Source organism: Schistocerca gregaria, chromosome X (assembly GCF_023897955.1).
Source record: "Schistocerca gregaria isolate iqSchGreg1 chromosome X, iqSchGreg1.2, whole genome shotgun sequence".
Lineage (NCBI taxonomy): Eukaryota > Metazoa > Arthropoda > Insecta > Orthoptera > Acrididae > Schistocerca > Schistocerca gregaria.
This window is the reverse complement of record NC_064931.1, coordinates 771,912,176-771,927,402: the sequence shown is the minus strand read 5'-3', so window position 1 is coordinate 771,927,402 and position 15,227 is coordinate 771,912,176. Positions and strand designations below refer to the sequence as shown.

The 15,227-nt window shown below is 38.8% G+C and overlaps 1 protein-coding gene across 2 annotated transcripts in view; it reads right to left on the bottom strand.

Moving 5' to 3' along the window:
* LOC126298376 (TAR DNA-binding protein 43-like) overlaps window positions 1–12,169 on the bottom strand; it is a 96,934-nt gene extending 84,765 nt beyond the window's left edge. The window contains exons 1-2 of one of the 2 annotated variants that reach the window (XM_049989684.1): window positions 11,755–12,169; window positions 2,207–2,334 (exon numbers count right to left, since the gene is read on the bottom strand). In XM_049989684.1, coding sequence (XP_049845641.1) covers window positions 2,207–2,334; window positions 11,755–11,992 — 366 coding nt within the window. In that variant the 5' untranslated portion in view covers window positions 11,993–12,169. Of the gene's footprint in view, window positions 1–2,206; window positions 2,377–11,754 lie in introns of both variants that reach the window. The other variant, XM_049989683.1, reaches the window with a different exon arrangement.
* Window positions 12,170–15,227: the final 3,058 nt, after the last annotated feature.

Sequence of the window (15,227 nt, the reverse complement as noted above, 5' to 3'; positions counted from 1 at the left end):
CCTCTTAAAGAGCCCAGTGAAAAGACTAATACCCAAATGCCAATATGCACTTAAAAAAACACCGAAGTACATGCAGAAACATGTTCCAAAGTGTCACATAACTGACGATATATCTAACACCTGTTTCTTTTATCAACAAAACTATCAAAAAGGTTTCTGTAAAAATTAAGTGACATATACACGGTTCAATCACAACATTATGACCATCAACCTACTATCAATATGAACCCATGTAGACGACAGCAGCATCACCTGGCAGAGAATGACTGGAAGTCACATACATGGACAGAGTAAGTAGTATCAGTGAATATGCTGTCCATGTGTAGAATGAGGAAGGTGTACTATCTATCTGAGTTTGACTGTGGGCAGATTGTGTTGGCCCAGAGACCTACATTATCATTTCGGAAACTGTATGACTTGTCGGGTGTCCAAGGAGTGCTCTGGTGAGTGTCTTCAACACGTGGTGAAACCACACCCAGGAGTTGTGCGATTGGGGAGCCACCCCTCATTAGAGATGACAGACACTGTAGGCTGGGCGGACTGACAAAACAGGGCAGGCAATAAACTGTGGTGGAACTAACATCAGAGTTTAATGCTCGGCAGAGTACAAGTGTGTCTCAACACACAGTGCAGCAAACACTCCTAACAACGGGCCTCCGCAGCTTACGACCTGTGCGTGTTCCAATGTTAAAACCATGATATCAGCAACTGCAAATGAAATGGGCACGTAACCATAGGCACTGGATGTCAGTGCAATACCAGAGCACTGCATGGTCTGATGAATCCCAATATGATCTTCTTCATGCCAATGGGAGAGCACTAATCCATCATCTTCCAGGGGAACAGCTCCTCGACACCTGTACTGCGGGATGCAGACAAGCTGGTGGTGGCTCTATTATGCCCTGTGGAACATTCATGTGGGCATCCAAAGACGTAGTGGAGCTCATGCAAGGCACCATCACAGCCTAGGAGTATCGTACACTGGTTGAAGACCACATACACCCCTTCATGACTATCATGTTTCCTGGCGGCAGTGGCATTTTTGAACAAGACAATGTGACATACCACAACACCGGGAGTGTGATGGAGTTTGAGTAACACAGGGGCAATTTACAATTGATGTGCTGGCCCTCCATCTTTCCAGATCTGAACCCGATCGGGCACATCTGGGATGTGACTGAACTTTGCGTCAGAGCTCATTGCCCTCCTCCTTGGAATTTACAGGAATTCGAGAGAGAGAGAGAGAGAGAGAGAGAGAGAGAGAGAGAGAGAGAGAGAGTGTGTGTGTGTGTGTGTGTGTGTGTGTGTGTGTGTGTGTGTGTGTGTGTGTGTGTTTGCGCGCGTATAAGCCTGCAGATGTGGTACCTACTCCCTCCAGCGACCTACCAAGGCCTCAATGCTTCCATGCCATAATGTGTCATCACTGTTATCATACCAAAGGTGGACATACCGACTATTAGGTAGGTGGTCATAATGTTCTGACTGATCAGTGTATTGACAAGAGTATTCATACAATCCTGTCACAAACATATACTGTAACATGACTATGAACACCTGGCTCCTTGCATCACCACTGATACTATGGAGATAAAAGATGCCTTCTAAGAGTTCAGTGAAAGGAATAATATCTAAATGCCAATGTGTGCTAAAAAAAACATACAAGCGCCTGGAGCAACATGTTCTGAAGTGTCACATAATGCTAAAGACCTGAGCTGAAGCAGGTTTATTTGCTTCAGCCATTACATGAAGTGATAATTAACATAAACTTCTGCACTATTTCATTCGAACTAATGCGATACACATACTGTAGCATTTGTCCAGAGGGAGCAGGGGATTTAACTGTATGGAAATGTTTGTCAGGCTATGACCCAAGGTCTTCTCCAATTTTACAGGTGAAGCACATGTTAATGTTGAAAGGATAACAACACAGATGATGTCAAAAAGTGAACTTCACATTCACTCCAACAGTGGCAACAGTAGGACATACAATGTGTGGCTTCTGCCTGATTACTTCAGAGGTAATTACTTACCATTCTTCAACTCTATAGATCTTTAAAATAGTTACAGTGAATATACTTTTTACCACACTTCATAGCTGCTTTAAATGAGAACATCTAATGGCTGTTATCAGTATTGCCAATCTGACAAATGAAGCTTTATCATCATTCACCTAGACTTTAAAAATAAATCAAAAGCTATAACTCACCTGTGCCATAAGTACTTCGCCAAAGGATTCAAAATATTCTCGCAACTGCTGTTCGGTCGTCTTCCAAGGCAATCCGAGCACTATGAGATCCGAACACTTTAATTTTGTCTCCATTCTTTTTGTTTTTGCTGTAGAATTTTCCAAATGATCATCAGATTTTCTCTTGTTTTCTGCAATTCCACAAAATTTCTTTGACAAAGGAAATTTGGAAAATTGCCAAATAATTGAAAGTTCCCAAAAAGCTACCGTGAGAAACCAGGTTTATCACTGGACCAAAGAGCAACACCTGAGTAACAGGATGTTTTTGATTCTATGCAATAATTCCAAATGTTAAGAATCATTAAATTACAAAACTGTGACTAGTAAGTGGGCCCATTTGATTATGATGTGACAAAGTTGCTGTACAACTTGTTTCAATACAGCATCCCCAACAAAGCGGTTTGTTGTAATTTGTCTCTTGGATTAAAAGTGCTTCACCTACATGTGTGCTTCAAGGTTTTGGAAAAGGACATCTCCTATTTAGCCTGTCCTAACATACAGCCTGAGGTGAATTGTTGTGACATGGAACATGACAGAATAAAATAATTAATTTGTGCAATGCTATTCAGCTGAAAGGCAGCATCTATTAGAATTCATTTCATGGGCCACAAAACTTAATAGCCCAAATAAAATAAATTAGACAATGACAAATTACATCTAGGTCATCATTTATGCCTCTCACCTGTTAAAAAGTGTTGTTACTAGTTCCCCTGTTAGTTAAATTCCCAATGAAAACTAACATATGAAAGGTCAAGCAAAATTTTACCACACTTTGAAGGGAAGAATGGTATAGAAACTACTGTGTATGTATATTCTCAATACTTTGACAAGAAGTGATTATTTGGGAGGGATATGAATCTGACCACTCAAGCTTTAGCTGTTTTCCAAATAAAAACTACTATTAACAGTTTGTCAGCCTACACATGTATATCACAGTAACACCTCTTTCAATGAACTGTTTGAAGTTCTCAATTACTGTGTAACAGTATGGGATAACAATGAAATATCTACATTGCTATAAGTGACTATCTCCTGGAAAGCATACCACGAATCATTCAGCATGATTTTACAGAAAAAGTATAAAACCTCAAGTGTGAGTGAGAAACATTGTTTTTAGATTTCAGCTCTCTCTGTTCAAGGTAACTTTGAATCACATGGTGGAAGCAATCACAGCACTCCCTAGGTCCGATAAAGTTTTCGAAAACAAAGCTACAGGAGGTAACGTGAAAACAAAACACCACCATAAGTTCGCAATGTTATACTTACATAAGTAGTTTAATGCAAAATGATTTGGGAGTGTCCTACTGCTGGAATATAATGTTAAATAGCAAATACTTAGCATACTACCAGTGGATTTAATCTGTATGATAAATAGGTTTGGTTGGTTTGTTTGGGGAAGGAGACCAGACAGCGTGGTCATCGGTCTCATCGGATTAAGGAAGGAAGTCAGCCGTGCCCTTGGAAAGGAACCATCCCAGCATTTGCCTGGAGCGATTTAGGGAAATCATGGAAAACCTAAATCAGGATGGCCGGACGCGGGATTGAACTGTCATCCTCCCGAATGCAAGTCCAGTGTGTAGCCACTGCGCCACCCCGCTCGGTGTATGTTAAATATCTGGATGCATACGAATGTTGTCTGTTGGCTGGTGGGCTGTCACAATCCACCAGTAAGGAATCTCCAGTTTACTACCTATGTCTCTAAGCAGTGCAGCTGATACAATAGATGGAAAAGTTTATTTTCCAGATTTGTAACTTTTCACATATGGTGCTGACATTCCTGATGATACTCAGGCAATTTATAATGAATACTTCGCTTCCCATCTCGAGTCCAGTAGTGATAAAAATTATATTGACTGTAAGCCACCAAAAAATGTAAACATAATAAGCAATATGCTTCTGCTGATTTCACTACTTGATTCATCACCTGTAACTTAGCCTTTTTAATTTTTTATCGTCACTCATGTATACGGGAAGTGTAAAGTTCAATTCTTATTGCATTAAATACTATGTCATTTTCAATGGTACATAAGCATAACCAGAAGCCGATGGAGTTGGCAAGACACACTTCACTCCGAAATAACAGTAACGTGCCTCAGTCATCTCCAGAAAAGTTTGTACAGCAGTCTTAGTCTCGTTGTGGCTGTAAGCAGATGTGTAGTGGGATCAAAAATTTTTCATGGTAAGTTCAGGCACCTGTTTGAGGCTATGTGATAAATGGTAATAGAGTCTGTGATGCTAAAAGGAGCAGTCAAACGAAAATGAGGCAGAAGAAAAAGAAGTAAAGTAAACTGTTTATTATTTCAAAACTAATTGCCGTAACTGTTAACACGTTTACTCCACTGTGAGACAAAGCAATCAATGCCTTCATGTAAAAATGTTTGTGGCTGTGATTGTATCCTGGTGCATCTTCGAAGCAAATCAATGGCCGCAAATGTTTTTCTTCAAGCTACCCAAAAATATGGAATACGTGGAGAGGGATTGGGTATAAGCTCATATGTTCTCTAGCTTGTTTTCACTATGCTGCAGAAGATTCACTGGGAATATCTTACACTTCTTCCATGCGTTCCCCACCTCTCCCCATGTGATTTCAATATTTTTTATGCCCTGTAGAAAGACATTCATGGTTGTCAATTTGCTTCAGACAAAGAATGCATGCCTGGGTACAGTCATGATTCCATAGTCACCCCAAACATTTTTCCATGAAGGCACTGAACACCTTCTCTCATGGTGGGATAAATTTATTAACAGTTACAGTGATTACTTCTGAAACAATAACATGTACTTATTTTTTTCCATCTATTTTGTTTTCATTTGACTATCCGTTATACCTACTTGTGTGGTCATGGGATACCACAAATTCAATATAAAATATTGTCAGACCCCCATCTTGAGGGAAGGTTTATTGTAATTAACAAAATTATAATATTTTTTTGTGATATGGGTAGGACAGAACTGATGTAACAGACAGTAATGTATTAAATTTGCTGAAGCGCATAGAGGATGCACTAGTGGGTCTGGTGTTTGAAATTTGATGGTAATAACAACTAAATAAAGTAAGGATTGTATTTATTATTTACAAATATTTGCAGGATACTATGCTGCATAACTTGGAGAGTTGTAAATGTGAAATAGAGTTGAGAAACAACCAACTCCCCATAAGTTTTCCTTTGTCACTTTTCCTGCTTTCCATGGGGACATATTTGTAGTTTTCTAATAAAAAACTGAAATGTCATATGAAAATTATTAACTAACTACTCAGTTTATTACTATACATGATGAAGCAGCTAAATTTCCTTTAATATTTTCTGTGTTGTATCCAAGTTTGTACTTCAGTTTCCTGTCGCTCACTCTTATAACTCTGGAAGGGGGTGGGGGGGAGAGGGAGTTTAGTAAATTCACTTTTAAAGTTACAGACCTATAGTTTTCAAGAAACTTATGTTAATTTCGCCTCTTATAAGAATAGCTCATAAAAGAAAAAAAAAAATGCTGAACATTAACAATGTAGTGTAAACCATAATAATGGTTATCACATTACAATGATGTCTGTCAGCCACCAATAAAATTGGTGATAGCAATAATAGTCACCAGTTGGTAGCATGTGGATGGCAGTAGGGATAGATGGGAGGTTTTGTCCTACAGAAACCCTTGAATGAGCTTGAGCCTTTGGAGTCACAGGTGACACTCCTCTAGCACAAAAGAAAATTGAGGAAACTACTGAAAGATAGGACGTGGGCATTATCTCACATGTCTGGGTCAAATGAACTATCAATACCAGATGTCAGGTTCATCCCGTGATGTTATATACTGTGGCATGTAACATCACATGCAGCCAAACAGAAAGAGAACACAATAGTAACAATATGTTATTTTGCATCAATATTATTTTTCGCAATGTGGGCTGAGGTGACAGACTAATCTGTAATGTAGCCCGAGGTCTAGACCCCGACTGAAAGATGACTTCATGTTTTTGAGTTGATGAAGTCAATGAATGTGAATATGAAATCTTAGCTGTGTTGTCATTCTTACCTATAGTGTACACTGCACTCTACATTAGGTTGAAGGGCGACTGTGTCGTGTGTTGGCAAAAATAATGTATATGAACCTGAAATATTAATTGTAGTGTCATTCTTTTCTGTAGCATATTCTGAGGTCTAGGTTAGGTTGAATTGTGACAATTTAGTTGACAATTGGTGAAACGGTGTCTAAGGCTTCAATTATTCCACCTCTTCCTTCCCTTTTCATTCTACAATGTTTGCTCTCTTTACCTGAAGCGTGTGTGTGCGCGCGCACACGCACAAAGTGCACATGCCATTCACATTGCAAGCCAGGTAGTATTTCTCAAAGTGTGAAGTTCAATAACAATGGCAATATTTTATTGTATTGAGTGTTTTTTTAGAAAAATGGCTGAATCCAACGTCTGTCACAGCCTACATACAGAGCAATAACAAAGAAGGAAAGTTAAGAGTTTACCAGTTAGTTGACATTGGGACATTAGAGGTAGAGCACTAGCTCAGATGGCAGAGGGATATGTGAAACAATCATGGAATCTCGAACCAACTTTCCAAGCATTTGTCTACTGTGACTTATGAGAGTTAATGTATACCATAATCGGTATGACCATAGCCATTGTCTAGCTGCTGAATGTATATGTGTGTGTGTGTGTGTGTGTGTGTGTGTGTGTGTGTGTGTGTGTGTGTGTGTGTGTTTTTTTAAAAAAAGCCCAGGTGCACTAAATAGGCCACAGTGCGAATGTTATTGGTAATATGACCACGTAATAAGATGCACCCAATGTAATAAAGCAATGTAGAAAGTTTGAATTCCTCTAAGCTTAACAAGCTGAGTTGGAAGTGGAGTGGAAACAGACTTAGTCTATATTTTCATGGACAGAAAGCAGTTTGAAACTCATTTTTACAAAGTGACAAATGATACTAATGCATGCCCTATGCTTCCTCACACGACACATGCAGTAACTGGGGAAAAATCATCTTTAGTGGTAATGAATTACTTACATTATAGTATGTGATACTCCAATCAAGGCTAACTGGTTAGAGGGATATCTGGTGAATAGCATCATCACTGAAATCTGCTGGTGTGAGTGTTAATAGGTACGTTATTTCTTGTGAAAAGGGATGAAGGGTCTTTACATGCCAATATAATTGCAGGATATTAGAATATCTACTGAATTAAAACTGCAAATGTCATTATGAAAGAACTTTAAGGTATACCATGTGGCATTTAAGGTGATAACACCACAACAAAAAAATACTCTAGTGATGTGACTTGCTTCGTGAGAATCTTGATTTGGACCTAACCATACATTCACCGGATGTTTTGGGTAGCAGCATGATACTAGACTGTGGATACTCAACATATATGCCTGCCAATATTGGAGCTCTCCTTGGAGAATGGACTCACAACCCCCTAAGAACATATCTCCCGGGGAGGATTTGGGGGGGGGGGGGGGGGTGAGTATGTGAGTATATCTGCCAGAACAGAGGCTAAGTACTAGGCAACAACTGGACAGCACTTCAAGCAGTGAATAAAAGTGATTGTCCTCAGCAAGAATAAGGTATCGCACCCAGTTAGCAACTGCATGTATCATGAATATTATTTTGATGTATGGCATCATTTGGTTTATAAAAAGTAAGCACTCTCTCACAGAAACGTGACAGGAAAGAAATGCAGAGGAATAAATAGAAAGAAGTAATCATTCAGAGGTAAATTTCCTGGAAAAAAGTACAAAAAAGGGGGCATAAAAATGACAATACAGAAAAGGCTAAAGCAACATCTGTGTTGTTACTCTTAGCTAGTTAGCTAATCAACTTGCAATTTTTCTGAAAATATTATTTATTTCCACTATACTACCAAACTACTCTCTTACTCTTCAAATTTTAATGAGAAAATTATAACCGATGCCTGCACAAACAACTACACTGCACAAAAGAATTAGGGGAACACGTGTCAACATCAGGCATGTTAAATCTCTTTTATACAGACCATATCTGTCATTTTATTGCATAGCTTGATATATTCACTTTCCATGTATGCAACAATTTAAGTCATTCCCCACTTTATCAACTGTGTCAGGCATTACAGGATCAGGTGACCCCTCAGGAGGAAGTGAGCACTGGTGGCCCAGTGTTCTCTAGTGAAGTACACATACGGCAATTATTTACTAACATTGTATTCAACAAAGCACATGCAATGCAACATCTTAATACAGTACAAGTTTCAAGGGCAATCTGTTTGATCCAAGAAGCATATACTTTCTGTCATGTTGCTGCAGATGTAAATGTCTGTCCGACTGTAACCCATAGGTTGTGGACACAATACAGGGAGGCAGATCAGTACACAAGGCAAAAAGAACAAGGTTGCTGATGTGTGACAATCCCATGTGAAGAGCAATACCTGAGCATCTCTGCATTGCGGCATCATACTGCTACCACCAGAGCCCTGCAAGACAACCTCAGACGGACAACTGCAGATGCTGTTTCCAGTTAGATCATTTGGAACAGGTTGCAAAAAGGGACCTTATGACATAGGTGTGCTGTTTGAGAATTCGCTTCATAAGTCAACATCTCACAGCTCGCCTTCAGGTCTGATGCTACCACATCAAATGGCAACTTTGTTATTGGCAAAACATGTTATTCACAGATAAGTTGGTATTTCCTCTGATGCAATGTGTTGGCTATGTTCACACGGAGAAATGTATTTTGAGTAGTACTCGCCAATTATTGTCCAGGAAATCAACAGATCTGGCAAAGGTCCTGTGTTGATGTGGGGAGGCATCAGTGTTGACAGCTGTACAGATATTGTTGTCTGTGGTCACCTTCCCACCAGGTGGAACATTGAACACATCCTGTTGGCAATTGCGTACGGTGGTGGCCCTGCATTCCTCCTCCTACACAATAATGCCAAGGCCCACGTGGTGGCGTCACCATGCATGTCTTGTGAAACCTGGACACTGAATTAATGGTGCGCCCAATTGTGAGTTCCAACCTAAACCCTGTTGCACATGGGTGGAACAAGCACCACACACGTTAGTGATTGACTTGTTCCACCACAGACTCTCCAAGATCCATCAAGGGTTCTCACTGAAGAATGGAAAAGGATACTGCAGGGTGACTTCCGTAGACTTATGCGGAGCATGCCATGTAGGTGTCAAGAACTAATAAATGCTCATGGAGGGCACATCCCATGTTACTGAAACTTTCAAAGTCCAACAAACAGTGCCCAAAGTGATGGGATGAACGTTTGTTTCCACTTTTGACACCTCTCTGACATTTCAGTCCTTGTTATGTAAATGAACAAGGACATTGTGTTGTTTTGTCATGTACTTAATTTTTGAAAGATAAGGATATAATTTGGTAACATACTCAGTCCTCAATTATGGTTCAATGGTGTACGGCAGATGCCCAATGTCCTGTTCCCCCTATTTCTTTTGAGCAGTGTATTACAGCACCTCAGCTATTATTCAATCATTGTTATTGCTTCTCCTTCTAACACTTCCCTTAATCTGCAAGGATTGGTTAATCCATCAATTCCCCCGAAATTAATTCTTACGCCATAAGTTGGAAATAAAGTATTTACTTTCACTTCCCTCAACCCTGCTCCATTTCTCTCTCTTTCTTCGACCCCTTTACAACAAGTAAAACATTTGCTGTATACAAGTGTTTAATTTATTTCTTTATTTGGAAAACAGCATTTTTGCAATGGTCAATATTGATGATAAATTCTGTTCATTCATAAATTACTCAAATGTCAATATGTGTAAGCCTATTGGGATAATAAGCTTGCAATAAGCTTGTGGATTTCAAACTAGGTATCTGGATTCATTTGTTAGTTTACAATGCCAATGTGTTATGATTACACATCTATGACAACGTATTGGTGACCTACTTCCAACAGTGGATTAACAGACTGAAAAGATATCAATCAGACCTGGCAAATGTAGCTGTTTCTCTATGGGAAATTATATTACAAAATACTGAATTTATAATATGTGACAAGCTAGTAATCTTACCATCACAGTGTTGTAAGAAAACTGACCCTTTAGACATGAGAAAATTCTCAGTTATACTTTTGTCATTTCAACTTTGGATGTTCTATGCAGTATTAGTTATTTCCCCTCTTTTAAATACGAACAAAGGCAATTTTCCATAGACTTATTCAAAGAAAAACATATCTATTACAAAAATCTGCTTCGTTAATACACACAAAAACACATTTAAATATACCCTAAATGTGTGCCGATATACAACAGTTGTTTATTTATACACACACATACTATAATTTATATGAGAGTTTTAATATATGGAGCAGTTGGTCCATAATTATTTTAAATCACATTGTTGAAATTCTTGAAGTTAATTTATAATGTATACTGAAAGATAACATTTTACAACTCTACATGCCCTTTTTTTTATCAGTCACCAAAGAAAGATCCTGAGTGGCTCAACTGAATAATGCTGGTTAACACCATTACAACTATTATAATCTAGGATCGAACAAATAACATTTAATGCAAGATCAGAAATTTGTGAGAGAATTATTTTTACTTTACACAGAATGCTTATATGATCAATTGAAAGTGTACTCTTCTGTAATATAACTTTCAAACATGCATTAACCTGACTGCAGCACGAATGCGAATTTACAAGGTACAGAATCAGTAATATTGTTGTATTGTTACAAGCAGATCCACAGAAATCAACAACAACAAAAACTAAACAAAACAACATAGTTGGCAAATACATCTTTACAGTACTACAGCAATCAACCTAACGTAATCACGCCGTAACAACTCGTAATTTTTGCGAAGAATAACAAATTATAACGAATTAAATTCAATATGGCATTCATTGGATACCTTCACATCATAAGACCACAAGTTTCAAAAGGATGTCACAAAGTCCGTCATCAGATCGAGAAGTACATAAGGCATGAAAGATTAATGGAAAATGTAACGTCACGTCACTTTATGTTCGTCAGTTGCACTCTGCAAAAATGTTACACAGTCAAATAAGTCTACACTCTGAATACATATACCTCTGCGTTGTGCGGTATTGGTACCAGCTCCGTCAGCTGAACAACTTGTTTTCTGCAGTTTGAAAATAAAGACCCTGAACAGCGGGACAGTGGTTGGAAACTCGAATGGCAACTTCGAAGGTAAGACTATTTGTTTACACAACTTGAACCGTACTAAAATAAAGTAGGCAACAAACAGAAAAAATGTTTTCGGTTGTTAACAAGTGACATGGGGGCAGGCAGTTGTAAACTAAGCAGTTTAAATGATTCCACGTCAAACACATCAACATACAGTGGATTTGTTTGTTTGTAAATATCCTTGATAACAAACTATGACACTGACAAAAACAAATCCAAACATAATTAAAAACATTCTTCCTCATGACGTTACTCTAGCTAAATGACCAGAACCTGCGCAGTCTCGCCAAGAATGAGAGAAAGTACTGTTTGTACACACTCTAGCCAATACTTCATATACTAACCTTTAGGAAACACGCAGTAATACACTCCTGTTCCCCAGCCATTCTCTGGAGGGTGTAACCTTCCTTCTACGAGTCGAACGCCTCTCATTGTCCTGGATTCTGGATTCCGATACTTGAGACCGCAGGTACCAGGGAACTGAGCTGCTAGCGTTGAAAGTAATAATGTACTATCATCTTCGGTAGGGAGTTCTATGGGTTCTTCTCCTTCATCCTCTGCGACCTGTAAGTACGCGCTCATTATTCACTTTTATGTCAGTTTTACACTTTATCACAACACAACTCAGGCGCAGAACAGCGTCGTTTAATCGTGGAGTAGTTTAACATAAGCATCTTAGGGTGCCTTCAGAAATGATGCACAAAGATCTTCAACACAGTATGGAATGTAGGACTCAAGCACTGCCAGCAATCACACAACTTCTATTTCTACACAGTCTTTGCGAAAACAACCTTTGGTAAACAATCGACATTAACCCTTATGAACGGCAAGATGTATGAGTTTGAATGCGCAGTTTGTTATTTATAAAAGTAATACCTTAGAGTCTTGAGACCATAAATATATATACAATGCTAGCAACAGCACCTAGTATTGCTAGTCTACAACAAAACTCCTTGTTAGTAGCGTCATCATCAAAATATCCCTAAGAATTGTCAGTACTGATACATGAAAGATATCTGTATAAGATTCACAACGTAAATGGAGCGCTAAAAATGTATAAAGGTTATGATAATTGTTATACAGCCAACGTACAATCAGAAATCAAATGATAAATATATAGCGTTATTTCAGTATTGATTTTGTAATTCATCCCTGCATGTTTCAAAATATAATTTGCTACTGCTTATTGGGTCTATATCCCACAATATCATAGTGCTCCGAATCGAACTAACTTTTTCATTGGGTCCGAAAAAACCTGAAAACCTAATTTTTAATAAGGTATGGTAGAGCAGCATTATTAACCAGTGTCAGCAACACTGACCTCTATAAGGCTGCATACAATTTACTGAACAGTACCATTGTGTTTGTCCTCTGTGTCATGTAATCATTATGACTGGTTATACAACGCAGTTTTCTGTGCATTTTTAAATTTGCTTATACTGGGTGAGTCACCTAACGTTACCGCTGGATATATTTCCTAAACCACATCAAATACTGACGAACCGATTCCACAGACCGAACGTAAGGAGAGGGGCTAGTGTAATTGTTTAATACAAACCATACAAAAATACACGGAAGTATGTTTTTTAACACAAACCTACGTTTTTTTAATGGAACCACGTTAGTTTTGTTAGCACATCTGAACATATAAACAAATACGTAATCAGTGCCGTTTTTTGCATTGTAAAATGCTAATTACATCCGGAGATATTGTAACCTGAAGTTGACGCTTGAAACATTGTCCTCACTTCATTGCAGGGGCCCAAACAGCTGCAACATACATCGCGTTTCTACAGAATGATCTGCCAACGTTGTTCGAAAATGTCCCACTGGAAACGCGTCGACGTATGTGGTATCAGCATGATGGTACACCTGCACATTCCGCAATTAACACTAGGCTGACCCTTGACAGGATGTTCGACGGGCGTTTCATAGGGCGTGGAGGACGCATAAATTGGCCAGCCCGTTCTCCTGATCTTACACCTCTGGACTTCTTTTTGTGGGGTATGTTAAAGGAGAATGTGTACCGTGATGTGCCTACAACCCCAGAGGATATGAAACAACGTATTGTGGCAGCCTGCGGCGACATTACACCAGATGTACTGCGGCGTGTACGACATTCATTACGCCAGAGATTGCAATTGTGTGCAGCAAATGATGGTCACCTCATTGAACATCTATTGGCCTGACATGTCGGGACACACTCTATTCTACTCCGTAATTGAAAACGGAAACCACGTGTGTACGTGTACCTCACCCCTCATGGTAATGTACATGTGCGTCAGTGAAAAAGACAAATAAAAAGGTGTTAGCATGTGGACGTAATGTGCTGTTCCAGTCTCTTCTGTACCTAAGGACCATCACCGTTCCCTTTGGATCACTACGTAATTCGGTGCTCTCCGATACACATGATCGAACTGCGGAGGAGTGGTACTCAAATGTCAACTTTAGGTTACAATATCTCCGGATGTAATTAACATTTTACAATGCAACAACCGACACTGATTACGTATTTCTTTATATGTTCAGATGTGTTGACAAAACTAACAGGGTTCCATTTAAAAACACGTAGGTTTGTGTTAAAAACAAACTTCCGTGCATTTTTTTATGGTTTGTATTAACCAATTACACTAGCCCCTCTCCTCACGTTCGGTCTGTGGAATCGATTCGTCAGTATTTGATGTGGTTTACGAAATATATCCAGCGGTAATGTTAGGTGACTCATCCTGTATTACATGCCTACCAATAGATCGGGTGTCCAAATGTAATGTTTTATTTGTTCAACACTAAAATTCGAAGTATAGTTGTTCAGAAGATAGGGTTAAGCAAGAATATTTCAGAGTTCCGAGTAGTGCACACCTATCGGTTATCAGCGGTACTAACGTAGGTGGCGAAAGGTAAAAAAGGCTCCGCCGGTACAAACGGGGTTGCAGGTGGGGGGGGTCTCATAAAAGTCCAGACACTTACGTTTAGGGAAGCCAAATCTCGGTGCCTATCGGAAGCTCTCGACTGTCCTCAGATCTGCAAATCATAAGGCTTTCTGGTGACAATCAGCGAAAGCTTACAGTAGTCTGCTTTGTACTATTCGCGTGTTTTGGTTATAATGCATTTGTTAAAGTTAATAAAGCGCTCATTTGAAATATGTAAAAATAGAGTTGAAATTTGTGCTCCGCAACATGTGGCAGTAATGAATGCCTACATCGCCAAATTGACCAGGATACAGCCATGATCAGCAAAAATTCTGTAAAAATTAAACTTCTTACAACAATGCGGTGTCGGATCTAACACGTCTTGTTTGTTTTCGTTTGTCGAGGAAATAGCGCTAATGTGTGTTATAAACCATATGCAAACCAAATTAATTTGATTTATAAGGGGAAAAACAGTTTTTTTTTAGCTAAGTGACGTATACGATACGGCCTTTTGGCATTTGTTCTGACAGTTAACAATACTCACAGATGGCCGTCACTTTTTTCTTTATTTTAGGAGAATGAAAATCAGCTGAGGAGGTAAGGAATACAGCTTCCTAATAATCCTGAAAATCCTTACTACAGATTACATTTCGACATCCTTCTCTGTGACTTATAATCACGAACGCCTTAAACCGAGCTGTTCCAGAAAATTATGGAAAAAACTATGTTGCCACAACGTTCTTCTACTCTCAAACCAAATATTAGGTTTCTCATATGTGGAATTTGTACCAAATTTAATCAAAATCGAAACTAATGAAATAATAAATTTATTAATAATCGTTATTATTTTAAAATAAACAATATTATTCATTTGATGAGGCATAGCCTATGTAGGTTTACAAATCGTA